The sequence below is a fragment of the Armigeres subalbatus genome, chromosome 3 (genome assembly GCF_024139115.2).
Source record: "Armigeres subalbatus isolate Guangzhou_Male chromosome 3, GZ_Asu_2, whole genome shotgun sequence".
In the NCBI taxonomy this organism is placed as follows: domain Eukaryota; kingdom Metazoa; phylum Arthropoda; class Insecta; order Diptera; family Culicidae; genus Armigeres; species Armigeres subalbatus.
This window is the reverse complement of record NC_085141.1, coordinates 122,223,026-122,245,495: the sequence shown is the minus strand read 5'-3', so window position 1 is coordinate 122,245,495 and position 22,470 is coordinate 122,223,026. Positions and strand designations below refer to the sequence as shown.

The 22,470-nt window shown below is 36.5% G+C and overlaps 1 protein-coding gene and 1 long non-coding RNA gene across 2 annotated transcripts in view; one reads left to right on the top strand and one right to left on the bottom strand.

The window, feature by feature from the left end:
- The first annotated feature begins 6,419 nt into the window (after positions 1–6,419).
- The window catches only part of LOC134228000 (coiled-coil domain-containing protein 149), a 28,160-nt gene continuing 12,109 nt past the window's right edge, over positions 6,420–22,470 (top strand). The window contains exons 1-3 of the mRNA XM_062709755.1: positions 6,420–6,730; positions 6,800–7,495; positions 7,565–7,646. Of these exons, the coding sequence (XP_062565739.1) occupies positions 6,602–6,730; positions 6,800–7,495; positions 7,565–7,646 (907 nt within the window). The 5' untranslated portion in view covers positions 6,420–6,601. The remainder of the gene's footprint in view (positions 6,731–6,799; positions 7,496–7,564; positions 7,647–22,470) is intronic.
- On the bottom strand, positions 16,662–17,268 carry LOC134220184 (uncharacterized). Its single transcript, XR_009981798.1, has 3 exons — positions 17,210–17,268; positions 16,818–16,883; positions 16,662–16,734 (listed from the first exon to the last, which is right to left on the bottom strand). It is a non-coding gene; the product is annotated as an uncharacterized LOC134220184 (long non-coding RNA).

Here is a 22,470-nt window from a genome sequence, read left to right as displayed (position 1 = left end):
ATCGGTAACATTAACCGAAAAACTCAGTAGTTGCTGTAATCTAAAATTTGTGATTTTTCGTGTCATGAAAACGAAAACAATAAAAAAAAGTTTCTTTAATTATGACGACTTACTTGAAGCTAATATTTTTATTGATTAAAATACCAGCGCATTTGTACATGAATATTTTCAATTTGTGCACATTTTGCTCTTCTGAAAAACCTGTTTCTAGTATTCATTCCTGTACTTCACGCGCTTCACAATCTATCGATTGCACTGCATTTCATTAGTGATGTTCCTCCCATAAATCGGTTATTCTCACCCGGCGGGACGAACCCGGATGGACTGTAAGTTTTGAAAAAATAAATGAATTTGCTAATGTTACGCATTATTTTATATGATGAACAAAATCAAAACCTACCGTTCAGCTTCCATCGTTGTTTTAATAACTTTTCGTCCTGTCGGCAAGCATGGTTGAGACACACTCTGTTTTCTATCGCTGAGAAAAACAAAATGACTGTCCTCAGAGTCAACCCTAAATGACATTTATAGGATTTACCGAATATCAGTAATGAGAGACAACGTTTACCGAATCATCTGTACATACCTATGTAAATCACCGGTCTATTCGGCGAAATATTTTACCGAAGTCGGAATCTCTATTTAAGTGTGATTGATCGAATGAACACGTATTAAAATAGTGTCAGTAATGCCCCACAAATCTATTACATAACTAGTCGATGGATACCTGGTTATCATGTTACGATAATCTGTTGTTGTTTTACCGAATTTTATGAATATTTATATAACGGTTCTGGTTTTTCGTAGCAACGAACAATGCACGCTTAAAAGGGGCGAGATTGGGCCAAGCCTTTAGTTGATTTGCCTTACATAGTTGGTAAGAGCCGTAATGTAGGCATTTATTTTAAATGAACGGTTGAATCGTTTCATCGTCACCGCTGAACTATTTCATTTGGCCCAATGTCACCCCCTGTGCGAGGTGAGAATGGGCCAATTTTGAACAACATATAACTTTGAAGAATTTCCCTCATTTATTATGTTTTCCCCACATAGCGGTAAATTTATTATTCAAGCTTGTACCAAACTAATTAAAACTTGATTCCAATGTTAACTACTAGAGCTTTGTAACATTTACTTGGAGCATACCTCATTTTGGCCCAATGACACCCCCGGTGGCGGTAGTAAAACAAGTTGTGCTGTTTGGGATGTCGTAAAAACATTGTATTCTATATATCAAAAATGGCACGTGATATATTTAGAAAAAAAGTCCGATTCATCTTTGGTTACGCGTGTAATTCTTGAGGCCTTACTTCAGGGATATCTTGGATGGCCAATTTCCTAAGCTGTAAACTCTTCATTATCTATGTGTTCATTATTTATGTGTCACAAAGCGCATGCACAATATTTAAAACAGTCCGATTGATCTTTGGTCACTCGTGTAGGTATTGAAGCCTTACTCCAGTAGTTTCTTGGATGACCGAGAACCTATGCCTATGACACATTTTATTCTATACATCAAAAAGGGCTTGTATCATATTTCAAACAGTCCGATTGGTCTTTGGTTACTTTGATTGATCTTAAGACCTTACTCGATATGTTTCTTGAATCGAGAGCCGATACCTTTGATACATTATATTATTTACATTAGAAAAAGCATGCACCATATTTCGAACAGTCCGATTTATCTTTGGGTTCGCTTGTAGATCTTGAGGCTTTACTTCAAGGTTTTCTTGGACGACCAAGATCATAATCTATAAACTAATTCTGTTCTATGCATCACAAAGTGTTTATCTTCTTTCTCTTCTTATTGGCATTACATTCCCCACTGGGCCATTGCCGCCTCGCTGCTGTTCATTCAGTTAGTCAGTCAGTTATTAACCGCGAGGTTTCTAAGCCAAGTTAGCATTTTTACATCCGTATATCATGATGCTAGCAGGATGATTCTTTTAGTAAGTAAGTAAGTAAGTCGAGACAATTTCCAAACCGAATATTGCCTAGACCGGCACCGGGAATTTGAACCCAGTCACCATCAGCATGGTCTTATTTTATAGCCGCGCATCGGTGTCAGGCCATTAGGCCGAAGGCCTTTTGGCCGAAGGTCATTAGGCCGAATGGTCATTAGGCCGAACGGTCATTAGGCCGAATGGCCATTAGGCCGAATTAGCAAAGAGAAGCAAAACTTGAAAAATGAGAAGTTCTTTCTTCACCTTACCCCTTCTTTCTTCTCCCTTCTTGCATCTTCCTTCTTCTATCTGTCTTCTTCATTTTTCTTTTTTCCTTCTTTCTTATTCTTTCCTGTTTCTTCCCTATTCCTTCTACCTTCTTTCTTCTCCCTTCTTCTTTCTTCTTTCTTCCGTTATTCTTCCTTCTTTCTCCCGTCTTCCTTTTTTCTTCTTCCTTCTTCTTTCTTCCTTCTTCTTCTTTCTTCTTTCTTCTTCCTTGTTCCTTTTTCCTTCTTCCTTCTTATTTCTTTCTTTCTTTCTTTCTTCTTTCTTCTTCCTTCTTTCTTCTTCCTTTTTCCTTCCACCTTCTTCATTCTTCCTTCTTCTTTTTTATATCTTCCTTCTTCCCTCTTCCTTCTACCTTCTTTCTACTCCCTTCTTCCTTTTTCTTCCTTCTTTCTCCCGTCTTACTTCTTCTTTATTCCTTCTTCTTCTTCCCTCTTCTTCTTACTTCTTTCTTCCTTCTTCCTTCTTCCTACTTCCTCTCTTCTTCCTTCTTCCTATTTCCCTTTTCATTTTTCCTTCTTCCTTTTTCCTTTTTCCTTCTTTCTTCTTTCTTTTTCCTTCTTCCTTATTCATGCTTCCTTCTTCTTTTTTATATCTTCCTTCTTTCTTTTCCCTTCTTCCTTCTTACTTCTACATTCTTTCTACTCCCTTCTTCCTTTTTCTTTCTTCCTTCTTCCTTCTTCTTTCTTCCTTGTTCCTTCTTATTTTTTCCCTTCTTTCTTCTTCCCTCTTTCTCTCTACCTTCTTCTTTCTTCCTTCTTCCATCTTCCATCTGCCTTCTTCTTTCTTCCTTCTTTCTTATTTCTTCTTCCTTTTTCCTTCTTCATTCTTCCTCTTTCCTTTTTCCTTCTTCCTTCTTCCTTCTTTCTTCTTCCTTCTTCTTTCTTTATTCGACCATCTTCCTTCTTCCGTCTTCCGTCTTCCTTCTTCCTTCTTCCTTTTTCCTTCTTCCTCCTTCCTCCTTTTTCCTTTTTCCGTTCTACTTCTTCCTCACTTCGCAATACTCACTTTTCACTCCCCAGTTCTCATTCGGCCTAATGGCCATTCGGCCTAATGGCCATTCGGCCTAATGACCGTTCGGCCTAATGACCATTCGGCCTAATGGCCTTCGGCCTAATGACCTTCGGCCTAATGACCCACCATCCCGCGCATCTTACCGCTTCTCACATTTTACTACTCGATTATCATTTTCCACTTACCACATCTCATTTTTCACTTTTCAATTCTCATTCTTACTACTCGCTTCGCCCATTCTAACAATCAATTCCCATGTCCCAATTCCTATTTTACAATTCTCGGTTGATTTTAAAATTATTTTGTGTTTTTAGACGGAATTTTAGATTTCTACAGCTTACTTGTCGTTTCTCGTTTCTCACTTTCCATCGCGGAAGTTTGGCCGAGTGCCGTCCGGCCGAATGCTATTTGGCCGAAGGTTACTAGGCCGAAAGTGGTTTGGCCGAATACACCATTTAGGCCGAAAGTTATTAAGCTGAAAGAATCATTTGGCCGAATAGGTCTTTTGATCGAATTGGACATTTGGTCAAACAGATCGTTTGGTTAAATAGGCCATTTGAAAAGTATGAAATGAGGCGTCTCACTCCTCACTACTTATTTCCCACTTCTCACTGTGAAAAGTGACTGGTGCAAAGTGAGACGTCTCACTACTGACTTCTCACTTTTCACAGTAAGAAATGAGAAATTGGGAGTGGGAAGTGAGACGTCTCAATTATCAGTCCTCAATTCTCACTTCTCACTGTAAAAAGTGAAGTGAAGTGAGAAATAAGGAGTGAGAAATGAGACGTCTCTCTCCTTATTTCTCAGTTCTCACTGTAAAAAGTGTGTAGTGAGATGTTTATCCACTCACATTTCACAGTGAGAAGTGAGAAATGAGAAATGAGGAGTGAGAAGTATTCCTTATTTTACACTTCTCACTGTAAAAAGTGAGAAGCATGAAGTGAGTAATGAGACCTCTCTTCACTCACTTCGCGCTTCTCACATTTTGCAATGCGAAATGAGAAATTAGAAGTGAGAAGTGTGACGTCTCATTATTCACTTTGTACTACTTACTTTTCACAGTGAGAAGTGGATAATGAGAAGTGACAAGTAAGACGTCTCAGTTCTCACTTCTCAGTTTAATACAATCCCATTTTTCCACTACGTTGTAATCTTTAATGATTCTAAGTTAAATACGAGACACTGAAGACGGACTTACAGTTGAGGTCAAAATAAGTATCTGTAAATATTACAACGAGGTGGAAGTAAATAAAATGGTACTAAGCACTTCTTATGTCAGACGATGATCTTAACAAATCGGAGGATGATTAGTTGACACTAAATTAAAAACTCAAAAGTACTCGCGTTTTCAAGGGCTCAATACGGGGTCTCTAATAGCGATGCGAGCAAAGGCGTAGAATTGTCAATCCGGAGATGGCGACTTCGATTGTCGGTCCGGTCTAGGATGTCTTCTTGTTGAAAACTTTCTCGACACCCTGGGTATAGTATATTTGGATATACTATGCCCAGGGTGTGGAGAAAGTTTCCAACCCGAAGACATCCTAGACCGGACCGAGAATCGAACTCGCCATCTCCGATTTGGCAATCCTACCCCTTTGCTCGCATCGCTATTAGAGACCCCTGAACTATGCGTAAAATAATAAAAATGACAGTTGTCGTTTCATCAAACACAACTATTCTCCACTAAATTTCCGTTTCGCCTATGCTATCATCTCTATTTTTACCCGACACTTGTGGGACTGGTTAAGCCCAGCGCATAACTGTGGTTGGAGGCCGGTGTACTATATGGTCTAGCGCATGTTAACGGTGGAGGCTTGTTAGGTCTTCACCTAACTTAAGTGTAGATGGGCGGACAATGTTGGACAGGGTGGAGGCTGATAAATTACAATTACAATTAGGACTTTATGATTTTCATCGGTGTGAATGTCGCAGCTCCAGAAGTGTTTCCCATGTGCTACGGTAAAATTATGAACTACCAAATTTCTCGTTAAAATCTTAAATCATCAAACCTGAATTAGGAATCTAAAGGTATCAATGAATCGCCTACTTTGAGCGGGGTTACAGCGGCACACTAGGAGTTAACTTTCTGAAATCAGTATGGCGAAAGGCATCTAAGGCTCGATTTCTCAAAATTAAGCACCTAAATCGAAAAAATATTTGGTAGGCGTAGTAGCAGACACCTTCCTACATAACCGGTACCGAATAGTTTTTCATGAAAAGTTTCTATTTTCGAGAAAACCCGCGTTAGATGTCTTTCACCATACAAATTTCTGGCGGTTAACTCATGCCGGCTATTTTGCGCATATACTATAGCGCCTGGATGTGGCAGCGGCGAGTAGAAAAACAGCCACTGCCAATAATTCATTGCGTGGCAGCAAATTTTCCTAGGCTTATACATATATGAGGAATGTTGGTAACTTATATCTACGAATATTTTTTTCTGTATAATTCTGTTTGGTCATTAATCACTAATAATCGTTTTGATAGTAATTTATACCTTTGTTTGATAGTAAGTGTTTAAAAATAAATAAATAGGGCTCCACTTATTTTGCTTACTGAAGCTACGCAACGCAAACCAAACGTGCTTCTCCAAAGCACTCTTCATATTTGATTGAGATTTGATTTAAATGTAGTTTTATCATCCTTATTCTTGTCGATGATCAGCAGCATTTGAAGACATAACGAATGACGTTGTCGTTTACCATATCCTAGCCAGAAACAGTGTTGAAACACAAAGCTTGTCATACAGCATCCTCCTTTCTTGGCGCTACATCGTACACTGCTACATACAACATCGAGCGAAAAGCTGTTCCAAGTCTACCACCCTCCTTCATATATTTATGCGAAATCTAAAGCATAACAGCGAAGGCCCCTATGATTCTCTAGCGGAAGCTTTATACATGCGAACACAAATACATATAACGAATAGCATGAATGCCGAGTACGTTCAATGCTTATGCTCAACCGCCCACTCGAACTCTAAAACATAAATGGCGTCCTCTGCTTCATCGAGTGCTCAATCTAACTTTAGCAGGGGTGGAATACTATGTTCGATCGAAAAATAAAGCGACGCTTAGCTTGATGCCTTCTTTTAGCAAACTTCCCCACCACCCCACCATGAGCTATATCGCGGTACCAATTGTCACAACAGTGCGTGATATTAACAAGAAGAACATAAACATTGCTGAGGATAACTAGCTCAAGAGGGAAAATTGATTTTCCAACCACTGGAAAGAGACAGAATGAGTTCGCAATGCTTTCTCGACTGAATGTGATTCTCATCACGTAGATAGTATATTGGATTTTTGCTATTGCTCTGATATTCGTGTAAAAATGTAAATATGTAAAAATAGTAGGTAATGATATCACACGAAGTTAACTTTTTTGTAGATAGTGATAAACGGTCAAGGAATCGTGAGCAACATTCCAAAATGACCGTGAAACCGAGTTTTGACTTTGAAGAACATATGGAAAAATATGATTTAGAGGTATTTAATAATGAAGTGAAATTATAAAGTTCTTCAAAATACACCATTATTAATCTTTTTATTTTGTAGAGCTCAGCAATTCACAGAAAGCTTCAAAGCAAAGTGGAGGCTCTCAAAATCATGCGAAACGAGCTGGAGAAGTTCCGTTCTGAACGGGATCAGTTTAAACTGATGGCCGAAACCCTTCAAATGCGATACTCAGCCATGAAAAGCAGCCTTAACTCGCCGGAATTCCAGGCCGCGGGTTTCGGTCACAGTTCCGCCGTTAGCCTGCTGGTGAATCAAACTCGGGAGCGAAACATGTCCTTGAGCACAGAGGTGGAAGCACTCCGGCAACGGGTCTACGAGCTTCAGGGCGACATTGAGGCTTTGCGAACGAAGAACTGCGAACTGCAATCGAGTTTCAATAAACTGAAATCGTCCGAGGAGTCGAAGCTCAAAGAACGGAACGGTGTCGTCTGGCAAGAGGAAAAATCCAGACTGATTGCACAGATGGAAAATCTGAAGAAAAAGAACGCCCAATTGCAATACGATTTCCGATCGCTGCTGGACGAAAAAGAGGATGTAGTTATGGAGCGAGATGCGTACAAATGCAAAGCTCATAGGCTAAATCATGAGCTAAGCGTAATGCTCAAGGATGACAAATCACAGCAGAAGATTTTGGACATAGATGGGTTGATCCTGGAGAATAAGTATCAGCAGGAGAAGATTACGAACTTGGAAAATGAGTTGGAATTGTCTCGACAGTCGGCCACCAAGTATAAGGTAAGAGTTAGTTCATACATTTCTAAACGATAGTATACAGCATGAATACTAATAATATGATTCGTGAAGAATATGCTAGACACCAAACGGAAAAAAGGAATCATCAAGCTTGGCACTAACAACAATCAAAGGGTCATGTCACACTCACAAGGTACTAACTACTGATTCAAATGCGATATGCTTTTTATTTCCATCTTATTGAATCATAACATCTTTTCAGTTTATTCCCATAATTGCAAAACTGTGAATATTAGGTGTTCTTACTTTCAATTTGTAATTTTCAAAATTTATAAATTTTTTTTATGATTAACAACGCAATGACTAATGAACATATGAATATGTTTACGGTGATGGCACACATACGGACTATTTCTTTATTTCTGTAGTTGGACGAAATCTTCATAGCCGCGTGCTCAGGTGCATTAGAAACTGATATTTCGGCTGAACAGACTTTTAGCAACTGATTGAAAAATAAATTAACCCTCTACAACCCAAGTTTTGGTTTTCGCTCAAAATCATCATTTTGCTTTCTAAAATCGATCTAAATACGTTTTGGGTATTTAAAATTATTAATTCGCGATTTCTCCAATTTTTTATTTTGTATTTTTAGAATTTTGTTTTTCAAGTTATTCAAGTATGTTGATTTCGAGTAAACAATGGAATAATTTCTTGAATCTATTAATCTTTTTCGATTTTTCTACATATTAAGACTGAAAAATTGGGGCCCTCCTTAACCTAGCGGTATGATGCACGGCTATAAAGCAACACAATGCTGAGGGCGGCTGGGTTCGATTCCCGGTGCCGGTCTAGGCAATTTTCGGCTTGGACATAAAAGTATCAACGTCTAAGCCTTATGATATACAAATGCAAAAATGGTAACTTGGCTTAGAAACCTCGCGGTTAATAACTGTGGAAGTGCTTATGTACACTAAGCATAGAGGCCAATAAGAAGAAGTAGAAGACTAAAAAATCTTATTTAATTCTGACATATTGGAATTTTTAAATATTCAGTGTTCAGTGTGCATCATTGAATAAAGTTAGTTGCAGAAGAATACTAAGCTACAATTTTTCTACTCTTCAAAGGTATAAAAATTAGCTTTAAACCACATATAAACATGAATTGATGTTTATATTATTGATCGACATCAAAAACTTTTCGAAAAAACATTACAAAAAATAATCGAAGTACCCCTCTAAAGGCGATCTTGGGCGTTAGAGGGTTAAAAAACAGGATCGCCGTCTTCGACCAGAGTAGAGATGTCCAATTATCGAGCGATTAATCAATTAACAAGCTCAATAATCGAGTGATTTTGAATCGATTAGCCTTTTTTCAATAATCAAGATATTTCGGTTGCTAATCAATTGATTTTCGGCGAGAGATAAACCAAATGTTTGCCAGATTGTCCGGACGTGTCGGTCGATTCACTGGCCTTCGACCATATTCTGCGGACTAATCTTCCTGCCACTTCCTTACTCTAAAACGGCCATTACTATTACTAATAGTAAAAGTAATGGCCCTCTTAGAGTCAGGAAGCGGCATGAAGATTAGTCCACCAGTGAATCGACCGAAACGTCCGGACAATCTGGCGAACATTAGTTTTATTTCTCGCCGAAAATCAATCGATTGGTAACCGAAACATAAAATCACGGCGATCGATCCATTGTCATCATCAATAATCCAGATAATCGATTAGTTTGCTTCGACAACAATTATTGCAAAAAATTAACAATTTAATTCCTTCTTTCATTCATTCATTACATCGAAAAAGATAACATTGCATCAATACTCGATTCATGGTTTTATTATTCCCACCTCGGCTACACTGCTTCAGACTCGCCAACCCATTTTTCACCGGGTCCGCCTACCTCACAAGCGAACACCATTTTTGCAAAGTTGCTTTCCGGTATTGCAACATTACATGTCCTGCCTATCATATCCTTTCCATTTTTCTTAACAATCTTTCCTAATTTGTGTTTCTATTAACAATCGAGTTTTAAGAAAAGTGGATGAATTATTTTTTTAAGAATGGCGATAATTTACCTTTCCCGTCAAAAACTTTTATTCGCCTTATCGATTCTTTTATTTATTTAAGATTAACTTTCCTTAACATATTCTTGAAGCCTCTAACTATTTTTCAAATTTAAAATGAAATGTTGTTCTAGTTTGTCTTAACATTTGTCCGATTTTGAACCAACATCAGGTCTATTCTTTACGCCGGTTCACACGTGCAGCACTTTTCGTGTTTTATTTACGATTTTAAAAATTGTTAGAGGCTGAAATATGGGTTATTTAGGAAAGTTGACCTTAAATAAGTCAAATAATCGACTTAAACAATAAAATGACATACAATTGTGAACGGAAAGGGTCAATTGCGACCACGTTGGATAATAAAATTCTTAATTTTGAATATGTTACACTGATCAGCTTCTATAATGTGGAGAGTTTGTTCACATGTTGAAGCTTGCTAGCATTCGATACTGTAAAAACTTATGCGAGATTCGTCTGTAATAATGATGAATAATCATCGAGAACGAAAATGAATGGCATTTATTGTTGCAATAAATTAGTAAAATCTATTTAGTCAACCTACATGGTAAACTTAATAAAAAAAAATAAAAATTGATTCACAGTTCAATGAAATTGAGAGCTCAAACCCTAAACACATGTTTGATTTGGTTTGTTTCTTTTTTGGTTTGTTTTTTTTTTCGCTCTGCGCGCAAGTAATTTTTTGAAATCTAAGTAATTGACCTTTCCTGTCAAAAATTTGTTAAATCGAAAACAAAAACCGAAAAAGTGTTGCCTTTGGACCTTTGGGAAAAATGGAGAAAAAAACAATGTTCGTTTAATGAATTATTGGCGGTGGCTGATTTTCTACCCGCCGCTGTGACATCCAGGCGCTATAGTATATGCGCAAAATAGCCAGCAAGAGTTAACCGCCAGAAATTTGTATGGCGCCAGAAACTTTTCATGAAAAACTATTTGGTACCGATTATGTAGGAAGGTGTCCGCTACCATGCCTACCAAATATTTTTTTGATGAAAGTGCTTAATTTTGAGAAATCGAACCTTAGATGCCTTTCGCCATACTGATTTCAGAAAGTTAACTCCTAGTGTGCTGCTGTAAGCACGCTCAAAGCAGGCGATTAATTACTTTGGAACGCATGGTCCGATCGGTCTAATTTTCAATAGGGTTTAACTAGGCTACAAGCTGCGTCGAATGCAACTTGTTACGAGAAAATTAAATAATGCTAAGTACAAAAAAGTTTGTCTCACATTTGTTGTACACATACATACACACATACAGACATCACCTCAATTTGTCGAGCTGAGTCGATTGGTATAAAACACTATGGGTCGCCGAGCCTGCTATCAAGTTCAGTTTTGGAGTGATCCTATAGCCTTTACGTATACTTAGTTTACGCGAAAGGCAAAAAGCAATTTTCCGATTATTGTTTTAAATTTTAAAAATACTTAGAGGCGCCAAAAAATATGGGTTCCTTGGGACCTTTGACCTTGGTTCTTTGACCTTAAATAACCCAAAGAATCGGTTGAGCGAATACAAATTTTGGACGGGAAAGGTGATTTCAAGCGTTCATCATATGTAGTCCATGCAACTGGCAAATGATTCGTTTATAGCCATTTCAAGATGCGTGACTGCCCGATAAGTGTCGACATTTGACGTTTTTGAACTAGCTTCATTCTAGAAATTTGGAATCAAATCCAACTTAATATTATGTAAAACTAGCAGACCCGACGAACTTCGTTTCGCCTAAAATTGATTTATTCTCTGATTAGTTCTCGAGTTATACAGACATTTCTGTTTCATTTGCATGGGAGCCCCCCTTTCCATATCTTCCCTTCCAAAACCTCCACATGCCAGATTTGGTTCCATTTGCTCGATTAATTCTCAAGTTATGAAGAAATTAGTGTTTCATTTGTATGAGAGCCCCCCTTTCCAAAACGGGGAGGGGTCTCGAACCATCTTAGGAACCTTCCTTGGCCCTAAAAACCTCTTCATACAAATTTTCACGCCGATCGGTTCAGTAGTTTCCGAGTCTATAAGGTTCAGATAGACAGAAATTCATTTTTATGTATATAACTTGGAGACAACTGACATAGGGCCCTTATGCGAATATGGGCAGTATGTACACACATCGACAAGATCTCAGCATTTTTGTTTATTTTCTTGAGGTGGGCACCGCCGAGTTTCAGCAAACACGATTTTTGCCGACATCTCGGCAAAACTGACGTTTCCGTTACTGAGTAGTAGTAAATATTTTGCTTAGAACTAGTAATAATCGAAATTTTCTGCCGATGTTCCGTTCTGAAATTTACTCAGCTACAGCGATGCCCCATTTTGCCGAGCTTGAAAAAAAAAGTTAGTGTGTATGTCCACAATTGAAATGTCAAAAAATACTGAGCAGATTTCTAAAAGTGGTAAAAATACTGGGGACTCAGTAAAAAATACCGAATAATCTGTAAATAGATAGCGGACTCGTAAAATAATTAACTGATAAAATTTATTAAATCTTTCAGTAAGCATTATTCATTATTAAAAGTAAAACAACATATTATGGCTTCGGAACTTTTTATTTGCAATAATTACATTAATATAATACAAAAGCACCTTTATAACGGCCGGAGACGAGCCAGCCTCGGGCTGAAAGTCTCCTTAATAAAGACACACAAAAAAAAACCTTTATAACTGCTTCGCTCGACTTTGAGATCACTGTCGAATATGTCTTTAGGTTGTTCATTTTCATTTGATGACGTGGTCTTTGCTAAAGTAATATCTGAAAATTGAGATTATTTTTGAAAATTCACAGCAAATCAATAGAATGAATTATTGATCATGAATTTTGTACTTTTGAAAAACTTGAAAATGGTCCGTTCTTTGTCAGGAACGCCGAGAGAGTACACGCTCAATGGGAAAGAACGAAAACTGGAGTTCAAAATATATTGTTTTCTTTACTAAATAGTCAGTATTTGTGTTTGCTAAGCAGAGTTGATCGGTGAAGTTGAATACTGATGTTCAGCAATGAGTTTTATAATGCTGAGACATCGGTGCAATTTATTACAGAATTCAATATTTTTTTCTAAAGTTTACTGATATCTCAGTAAAAAAAAATAATATGACCGGAAAAAATCAGTAAAATGAATCACCGAGCTTAGATTCTGGATTTAATTGTGCATTTTCATTCCTGGAACAGGATCCTGGAACATTACCTATGAAGGGTTAAGTTACACTTCAGCCTGGAGAAAAAATGTATGTCCAATAATATGCGAGGGAATTATAAGTGTTTCTATGGTTGAGTGCTTGTGAATGCTCGATTTAAATTAAGTAGCCTGTACGATTTACAAAAAAATAATTCTATTTATCTAAAATGTCCAAGGCTTTTTAAAGCGTCCTTGAGTGCAGACTAAAGTATCAATCAGATAAACCTAAACTTTTACATTGCCCTAATCGTTGGAATACACTGAATCAGGTTTAATAATCATTTGTACGTCATGGAACATGGAACAGTTGAAAAGCAATCCAAGTTCCAGTTGGAATGTAGAGCCATTGAAGAAGAAGAAATTCTACGGAAATTTTTCATGGACTTGATAGGTCAAAGATCTTCTAAAACATACTGAACTCAGATTACAGTATGCAGCAATTCAACCAGGACTTTTGCAATATCCTAATCATCAGTAGGGTAAGACGGCCCACCTGGCCAAAACGCTCCCCTTTGATTTCTCAAACACTACAACTAACTAAGAATAAAAATCAGTTGGTACCTTTGAATATTTGTAAAATCATTATACTTTGTGAATGTGGATGTATTTTTGTGTTACATAATAAAAATAATAGCAAAATACTAAAAGTTACAGTTTTTATCTAACTTTTAATGCTTGTTTGTTCAATATTCTGGAGCGACTCTAGCATACTGTCCGCAAAACTTTAATTGGAACACTCAACTCGGCAACAAAATAACTTTGCTCAGTGGTTAATATGATATAAAATTGCTTCCATCTTCAAAAACGTAACGATTTTCGAAAATTTGTTTTACTGGTCAAAACGCAACAGTGCACAAAAGTCGGATTCGTAAAATTTCACGACATAAATCGATAATTCGAAAACTATCAGTGCGAGAGTTTTGACGTCTTGAGAAGAAATGATCTACAAGAAAAGATCTATTTTTCATGTAATTTGCCATTAAGGCGGCCCTTTTGCGATTTTTTTATTGAAAATCTATTTTTTAACCTTTTGAGTTAGGAGATCATATTATTCTACAAAGTTATAGAGAATTTAATTCTAAGCATTTTTGCTTAATAAACATTTATTTTATTTCATATAGGAAATATTTTATGACAAAATTACTATTCAGATAGGGTGGCCCCGAAAAAAATAGTTTTTAGCTCTCCCTCTCCAGAGGTGAGCCAGCCTAGGGCTGCAAGCCTCTTTAATAAAGAAATAAAGAAATAAAAAAAAGTTTTTAGCTTCCACTTTCACCAATTCAAAATATTTTCAAAAACTGTCGCATCTTTTGGTTACATAAGATGGTTGATAGCTTCATTTTTAAGCATATTATAAGCGTTTTTTCATGAAAAAGTGATTTTTTTCTGAGCAGCCAGTAGCAAAAAATAGCAAACATTTTAATCGTATTCTGAAAGTATACATGCAGGTCCATCAAATCCATGGTATTTCATTTGTCCAGCTTTGTCCAATTTTGTTTGAAAATCATATTTATTTTTGTATTAAAAATCAGCTATTCCTTGGAAAACACATGTACACAATTGCGTTGAAAAGTAAAAAGTTTCCATAGGTATTGCCTTAGGGTGGGGGTAGGGGGAAGGCATATTATACCATCCATGGGTGATTTCTAAATCTAAGGACATTAAGAAAGCAGTGATTGTATTTAAGCTGATTAAATGGATATGGTTCTAGGGCATATATCTGATCTTGAAATATTGTGATTTTCGATAAATTTGCATTTGTATCTTAGAATCCGTACTCCAGAAGAGGACAGACCTAAGAAAACATTCAAATGATTTTTTTTTGTTTATGTACTTGTTTTGAAAGAAACTGAAGGAAGAACACACATCTATGTATTACAAATACGTTTTTCGTCGTCATGGAAGAATCAACTTTACCATGGAGACGAGTGATGTCCTCAAAATTACCTCGGTTTGAGGCTAAACTTTTTATGATGTTATTTTTATATTCTCACGATTTACCTTTTCCATGAGAATATAAAACTAACAACATAAAAAGTTGTTTTTATATTCAATTCCTTTCTAAGATTAGCAATGAGAATTGTATTACGTATTGTACCGAGTAATGCTGCAATTGATCTGTAACCATAGGCAGAACAGTCGCATTTTATACAAAATGCTCAACATTGGAGATCTAGATTGCAAGCAAATGATTTTTTCGGGTTAAGTTGGTTTAAATGATATTATGTTAATGAAATATTTTCATATGTTTATCACATCAAAATTTTGAGACGGAAGTGCTGTAAAAAATCATTAAAATGGTTGTGGCAGTAAAGTGTGTTTAAATAGACTGATAAATTATTGCAAATGTATTTCTTGTCAGGTCTGATCATATTCTGATTAGGATCAATCTTTGTTAGAATATAAATTGAAAACTAAACACATTTTCGAAGAACCATAATGTGATGAACATTCGACTAATGTCCGCTGTGAAGAATCATTCAACAAAACGTGACTGATCGATGAGCTGCTGCTTTGTACAAGCAATGCATATTGTCTGAACGATTCTAATCACTATCACAAACAATTGCAAAACAACGATTTCAATTATGCGCGAAGTGTTAATTAGATCTCACTTATTTGCTTCGATGAAATTTGCAAACCAAATGTGCAGAAAAAATGACTTAATTCATCCTCAGGATGAATGCAATGTTACTAATTTCAAAATAAACAAGTGCGCTCTTCTTGTAGGTGGAAATAGGTTGAAGTATTCGATTATTAGACAGACATTTAACTTGAAAACTTTTTCATTTTTATAACTTGCCAAATCAGCTGAACATTTAAATATAAACTTAATATGTAATAAAATAGCAATAAAAAATGAAAAAGGACAGCTACTCAGTCTTCATTTAGTAAAACGAGTATGTTATTTGCCCAACGTCTCGACACGGGAAAAGTGTCTTCCTCAGGGGAAATACTGTCGTTTTTTGTCTATTGTTATAACTCCTTTGTACGGTTCCTTAGCTCCAAACGTGAGTTAAGAAACTCCCAGGGTCGTTTCATGCGATTTACTCAATCAACTATAAAAAAACTTTCCAGCAAAACAAACAGCATAATCATGAATGAATGACGAAAGAGGTTCATCCACCAGGGGTAAAACCAATTAGCATTACCAACTTCACCTTTTCGAACCTCGGAAATATTTCAGCAAGTTAGGGTTGGGAAATTCTACCTTTTTCCGGGAATTTACACCGAAACGAGGATTATATGCAACAGATTGAAGGAAACTTTAGCAAACTTGATACTCAATCAAATAGTGAAAACAGTGTTGTGAACTAGAATACAATTTTGTACACATATCGAATTTATTCACCTTTCAGTGCCTTATTTGATTGCTAGTTCCGTGATAACGACTCCTAACCTACTTTCTCTACGACCTCTTCTGACCTATTTAGCATGCTATTCATCAAAAATAAAACCAGCGCGACTTACGGTTGTTGATGGGGTGAGGGCTGACTCACGATGAAGGGGAACCACTGCATGGAACGGGATGGTAATTGTACTCGCTCGTCAGCAGTTTGCAGGTTGGCGAATCTGTTACGGTTCCTGTAATGTTCGGAAGACGTCCGGTCAGCGACTGGCCAATGGATCATTCAACAATGGCGATCGTGTGATGGGTTCGACGATGCCGGTGCTCAGACGATGTAGTCCACAAAGTCGGCGATCGAATAATGGGTCCAACGATGTCAGTACTTGGACAATGGGGTTCACAATGGCGGCGATCAGACACTGGTGTTCTCTCGTCTTCTATTTTTGCCAATTTTGAGGTTAGATTCCTCCGTGGTTGGTATCAACGTCCCGGATACGACACTTCGTGCGAATTGGATCCCTCTGCTGCGAATAACTCCAACGGAGATATCACAGGGCTGGTTTCTGGCTCAGGGATCTACGATACACCCGAATTGGGCTATCGGAAGTTGGAAAACCTGACGTTCGAAGAGCCTCCGGTTTAGCTTAAAGGACGGAAAAAAGGCCCACTAGGCCTATTTAGGCTGGCATTAATCAATTGGCATCATTATTTTTCCCCTATTGTCCCGCTATCAATTCAGTAGTAACCGTAAATTACCTTTTTTCCACAAATTTGTTCCACGATCCACGTGGAATCTATTCCGTTCACCTGCCACACAGCACCCTACATTTAAGGTGGTTAAACAACAAAGCCACAAATCGGCCATCTTGGAAACCACGTGCTTTTTCTAGTGATTTTTCAGGAGCACAAATTATGAGAACCACAACGCACATGGGGATGAAACATCCGTAGATCGTTTGCTTACTCATGCTAAACAATCGACTTTAATTTCAGTATTGTACGACAATTATTACGCTAGATTTGAATATTTGATAATAGGAGTAGAAACTCGTGTGGTGAATTTAAAATTCACCACATGGCTTGATTGTATAATCACCTTAACATATTAATTTTTAGGTTTTATTAACACAACTAACATCTCTTTTTACCTTCTATTAACTTTTACTAACACTTGACTTTTATTATTTATTATCCTCTAACTTTTAAGGACCAACTATTACCACTAAAAGATAAGAAAAAGACTTACTTAAGTTTCCAACATATTAGACTAGTAAAATCCCTAACACTCGAATTTTAACGCGCCGCGCACTTCCAACTTGCTTGAGATATTGAGTCAGAAAGAACGAATCAGCTATTTCAATATCGCTTGAAGGCATCGGATCCCTGATTTTCTAATCTGACAAGCCCTCTTTAGACCAATCTCATAACTATGGCGAATCACCTTAAGAAAATTCTCTGGTACTGTTGACCTTAAAGATTGCTTCGAAAATGAACTATCTGTTCTCAAAACTAGATGGCAGCACTTGCTCACCAGAAGCCAGGTGCGTATAAAGGAATTAGCCCATTATTGTGCATTTGGTGAAGCAAAAGATATTTTAGTTACTAGATAAAGATTGTCGCTTCGGTTCCCTTTGTTCTGCTGTCCGAAACATGTGTGGTACATACCTGTCAAATCGTATGGATTTTCCTTCTTTGACATTTAGCTCCCCTATCCTCGCCAGCAAAAGATGTTCCGGACATCGACGACAGCGACAATCTTTATCTGGTAACTAAAATATCTTTTGGTGAAGCCAATCCCGACTAGAAGAGCATAACAGAAACTAAACACAATATTAACATATTGTGATATTTATAACTTATTTTGATACAATTTTGTTCTTAGTGGCCATTATCTTTCAAATGTTGTAACAGGATTTTATCATAATATGATTTAAAAATGCTTAACACCGAATTGTCCAACAGTAGGCAATTAAAATAGATGTAGCAAAGTCTTCCAGCCATATAGATATCACAACGCTGATATAATTTGCAAAGGTTGCCTTATTTGTAATGTTGTTAGTTTCAAATATTCTTGTTCAGACAAAAACAAAAGTTTTGTATTGTTGATCACAATCTGGAGACCTATCACGTACTGTAAAATGTGCAACTGCACAGAAACAATATTTTTGTATCTGATTCTGTTATAAATTTCTAACAAAATATGTTATTTTTATGATAAAATTGTAACAAAATTTGATAGTTTTTTGTTTCCAGTAGTGTGATTTTGATAGAAATTTAGATATTTTAACAACATCCTGCACCACGTTTCTAATAAATTTTGTTATAAAAATTTAGTATAACATAATAACATAGGTTGATATAATTTTGATATGACCTTCTAGTCGGGATGCTATTTCATTGAAACCATCGGTTACATTGTTTGGTCTAACATAAACTGTCACGGTTGAAAATTTCATTTGTTGGAACATTTCTTCGGAACCACTGTCACTTAAATATCTATGTACTCGCCGGCACCTAGTTTATTGCCAAGGATCAAGGATCCCCCGATCACAAAATTGCTATAGTTTTATGGACATTGGTCATCGTTTTGAAAATGGACATGGTTCCGGAGATATTGATGGGAATACTGGAGTAACCTCCCGACCCGGAAATATGGCCACTCCCTCATCGAACCGGAAACACGACTTCCAACATGTCAACCCGGAATGCCCGGGACCCCTGGTTTCCTGGGGGAAGTGGCCACTTTGTGGTCAATTCTGAATCTCACTGATTTGTCTTATAAACTGCATCCACAATATATTCATCACACGCCAATGGAGAAGCATGGTTGCTTACCATTGTTTACATGACGAATAACTTTTATTATTTTTGCCTTATTACTTTTATTATTTTTGCCTTTTTCGTACATCAAAGTGTAACGTAAAAGATACCCAGTTGAATGCAACCAAGTAACCAAGTAGTAACCAAGAACAATTTTTCAGTGAGATGCCGCAATAAGATGCATTCAACTGGAAATCCTATACCATTGATTCCTTTTGAAAATTGCCAAGATCGGTCTTTAGGCTTAAAATATATGGCCAAAATACTGCTATGCATGAGAAAGGCATTATTACCACCAGGTAAGTTGATCAGGTTTATATAACTGTATCATCACAAAAGCTCACCCGACTTCTCAAATTTTTAGATTCATTGATCCTAATTTTTTAAATGTTTGTGAGATTAAAAAATATTTCGATATATAATATAAAATACTTCTTCTTCAATAGCTCTACATTTCAGTTGGAACCTGGTGTGTAGTTCAACTTAATCTCTTCTATTCAGAGGCGTCGCGTGATCAATTCTTCAACCTGTGCACCGTTTGATTGAAGTTGAATATTTCGAGAAAAACGCGTATAGAAGTTGTTACGCAGAAACGTAACGAAAAGATCTAGTTTGTAATTACAAATTTTCTAAAGAAGAAAACCATTAAGCTGTATCTATTGCAAACGTATGCAATATGTTAGATGTGTGATGCATATAAAAGGGACCTGAAACGACATATCCAATATAAACGATTCATCTGAAGATGCGTGTTTCCCATATATTTCGTCTATCTGCTTCTAAGCTACATCCCATTTATCGAATTAAGTGAAGAACTGATCACTGTATCAAAATTCACAAAAATAAAGTAATAAAAAATATCGAATTAAACTCAAACTAAACTGAAAGTAAAAGTGCGTTAAATTTTAAAAATACCACAATGTCCAAGTGACATTTTTGGTTTTATGACGGTCATGAAAACCATTATTTGTTCTTCATGACTTCTTTGAAACCAGTATAAAATCAACATGTTACTAGGGAGAGAATCGTTATGCTTCTCAATATGACAAATAAGACATCTATCTATCTATTCAATGGAACGGTATCTTTTAATTTTTATTCAAGTTATTTCGTAGAATGAGACGAGTCTTAATTGTTATATGTTATCCAGTAAACTGAAACATATTAAGAATGATTAGACGGCTAATACACATTTGTAATAAGAATGGTCCAACTGCAATTCACTGTTTTGGATGTTTCTGCATACATTTTTGCATATAAACTTCCAACGAGTTTAGCACCGCCCAAACGTTGACTGATTTGGCTGAAATTTCGTCCAGAGCATCAGGGTATCAAATAGAGCCGAATAAAAAGGCGGCTCATAAAAAAAATTGAAAAAAGTTTTTCCCATACTAATTTGAGCCACCTTACTGTACAATGAAGTTTATAATCTAAATGTTCCTCAATAATTAATTATTCTATTTTTAGTTAATTCCTTTGATGGAATGGCTGTTCTCATACCACGTGGACAGAAATCGAACAGTAACATTTTTTATGTGTACTTCCCTCCATCAGCGAACACATGTGTTCATGCATTTTTTAATAATTTGTCTGAACGAGGGACATTCTTCACACATCTCGTCCCTTGTACTGCCTAAATTGTCCACATAGTATACGAATAGCTCCTAAATATTTTGGATATTAGATTTGACGAAAAATTCTTCATAAGGGGCCGTACATTTATTACGTAAGCACTTATGGGTGGGAGGGGAGGTCTGTCATTTTCTTACGCTCCATATAAACAAACAATAATTTGTATGAGAAAAATCTTACAGGGAGGGGGTGTCAAAAAATCCAGAAAAAATGCTTACGTAATTAGTGTACGACCCCTAAGCAAAAATCCCAATCAATATGAAAGACGCTTTTGCTCCGATGCAACGATGCCAGATTGCTTCAACATCAATTCCGTAGATTCGCTCAAAAATGTTGGCTGGCTCTATTTCAGCCCTCCTCCACAACCCTAGTATACAGAACATTACACGAATGATCTCTAACTTTCTCAATGCATAGAAATTAGATAACAAGCCCACTAACCGATAAAATTTATAGTTACTAGTCTTGTTATATCCTAACTTTCATGAAAAACCAAAAAGAAATAGATTCAAGGCATAGTGCCCTATATACACACTTCCACACTCGCCGTAATGGCAACTGCTATACATATTTTCGACAGTAACTGTTCCCAACGCTGATACTACCGTTTTCACATTTTATTTATTGAACTTTGTTGAAAATTTCAACCTAGAATCAGTTTAATATTATGGACTTTCTATTTTTCAAAGCATTTCAAATTTTGGTTCACCATCAATTTTTGACGTAATTAGCTCATTCATAATTTGGCGTCAGCGTCAGTCAGTGATGAATTCTGATTCCAACAAGAAAAATCACTTTAAAAAAGATTTTTCAAAAATGGCGTCGCAGTATGAGCTATAAGGTCAGAACAAATCCAGTACAGAAGTAAAACAAAACCCTATTTTTACACTGAAATTAAGATTGCACCAAAAAGAAAACACTTAAAATATCGAAATTGCAATCCATCCATTATCAAACTTCTATTTGATCCAGGAGATCATCCAGAAATTCCTCGAAAAAAAATCTTGAAATAATCATCCTGGTGTTATTTCATAAATTTATCCAAAAATTCTTTGGAAAGTCTTCTAGACATTTTTCTGTAAATACTTTAAGCAATTATATGGGAAAAACTTCCAGGAATTAATTCGGTAAATCATCCAAAACATTCTTCAGGCATACCTTCATTTTTTTAATTCCTTCAGAAATCCTCTAGATATTCCATCAAAAACTATTCCAGGAACTCATTTTAAAATTCCAACAGAGCTTCCTTTGGAAAATCCTTCGCAAATGACTTCAGAAAATTCTTCGGAACCTCCTAAAGGAGTTGCTTTTGAGTTTCATTAACTTTCCACAAATTCCTTCAAAAATTTCTATAGGACAACCTTAGTAAGTTCTGTTCTCATAGGTGCCACGGGAGGTTATAACAGTAGGAATCGTTTTGGTAGAACGTAAAACACAGAAAGAACTAAGATAGAAATACAAAGTAGGAAAGGGACGAGCCTGAAATTGAACCCACGACCTCCTGCTTGTATGGCAGGAGCGGTAGTCAAAAGACCACCTAGCTCGTCAGTAAATAATTCTCCCGGAAATTTGATCAGAAATTCTTCTAAGGATTATTAAGGGAATATTTTTCTATTTTTTATGGAAATCGCCACACGAAATAATCCATTTATTCAGAAATTTATCCAGTAGTTCATTTGGAATTCCAGGACGAAGCTCTAGGAGTATTCAAACGTATTACAAAAGGAATTTCCTAAGTTTTGTAAAAGAATATTCGACAATCAAAAGATTCAAGAAGAATTTTCAGAGGATTTCCCGTAGAAACTTTCGAAGAAACTTCTGGAAAAACTTACAAGGACTTTTCCGAATGTATTCCTGGAAGAATGTGCAATGGAATTACTGGCGGATTTTTTGAAAATTATCGAGGAGCCCCCAAAAGTATTTTTGGAGGAATTTACAAATGAATAATTGAAAGATT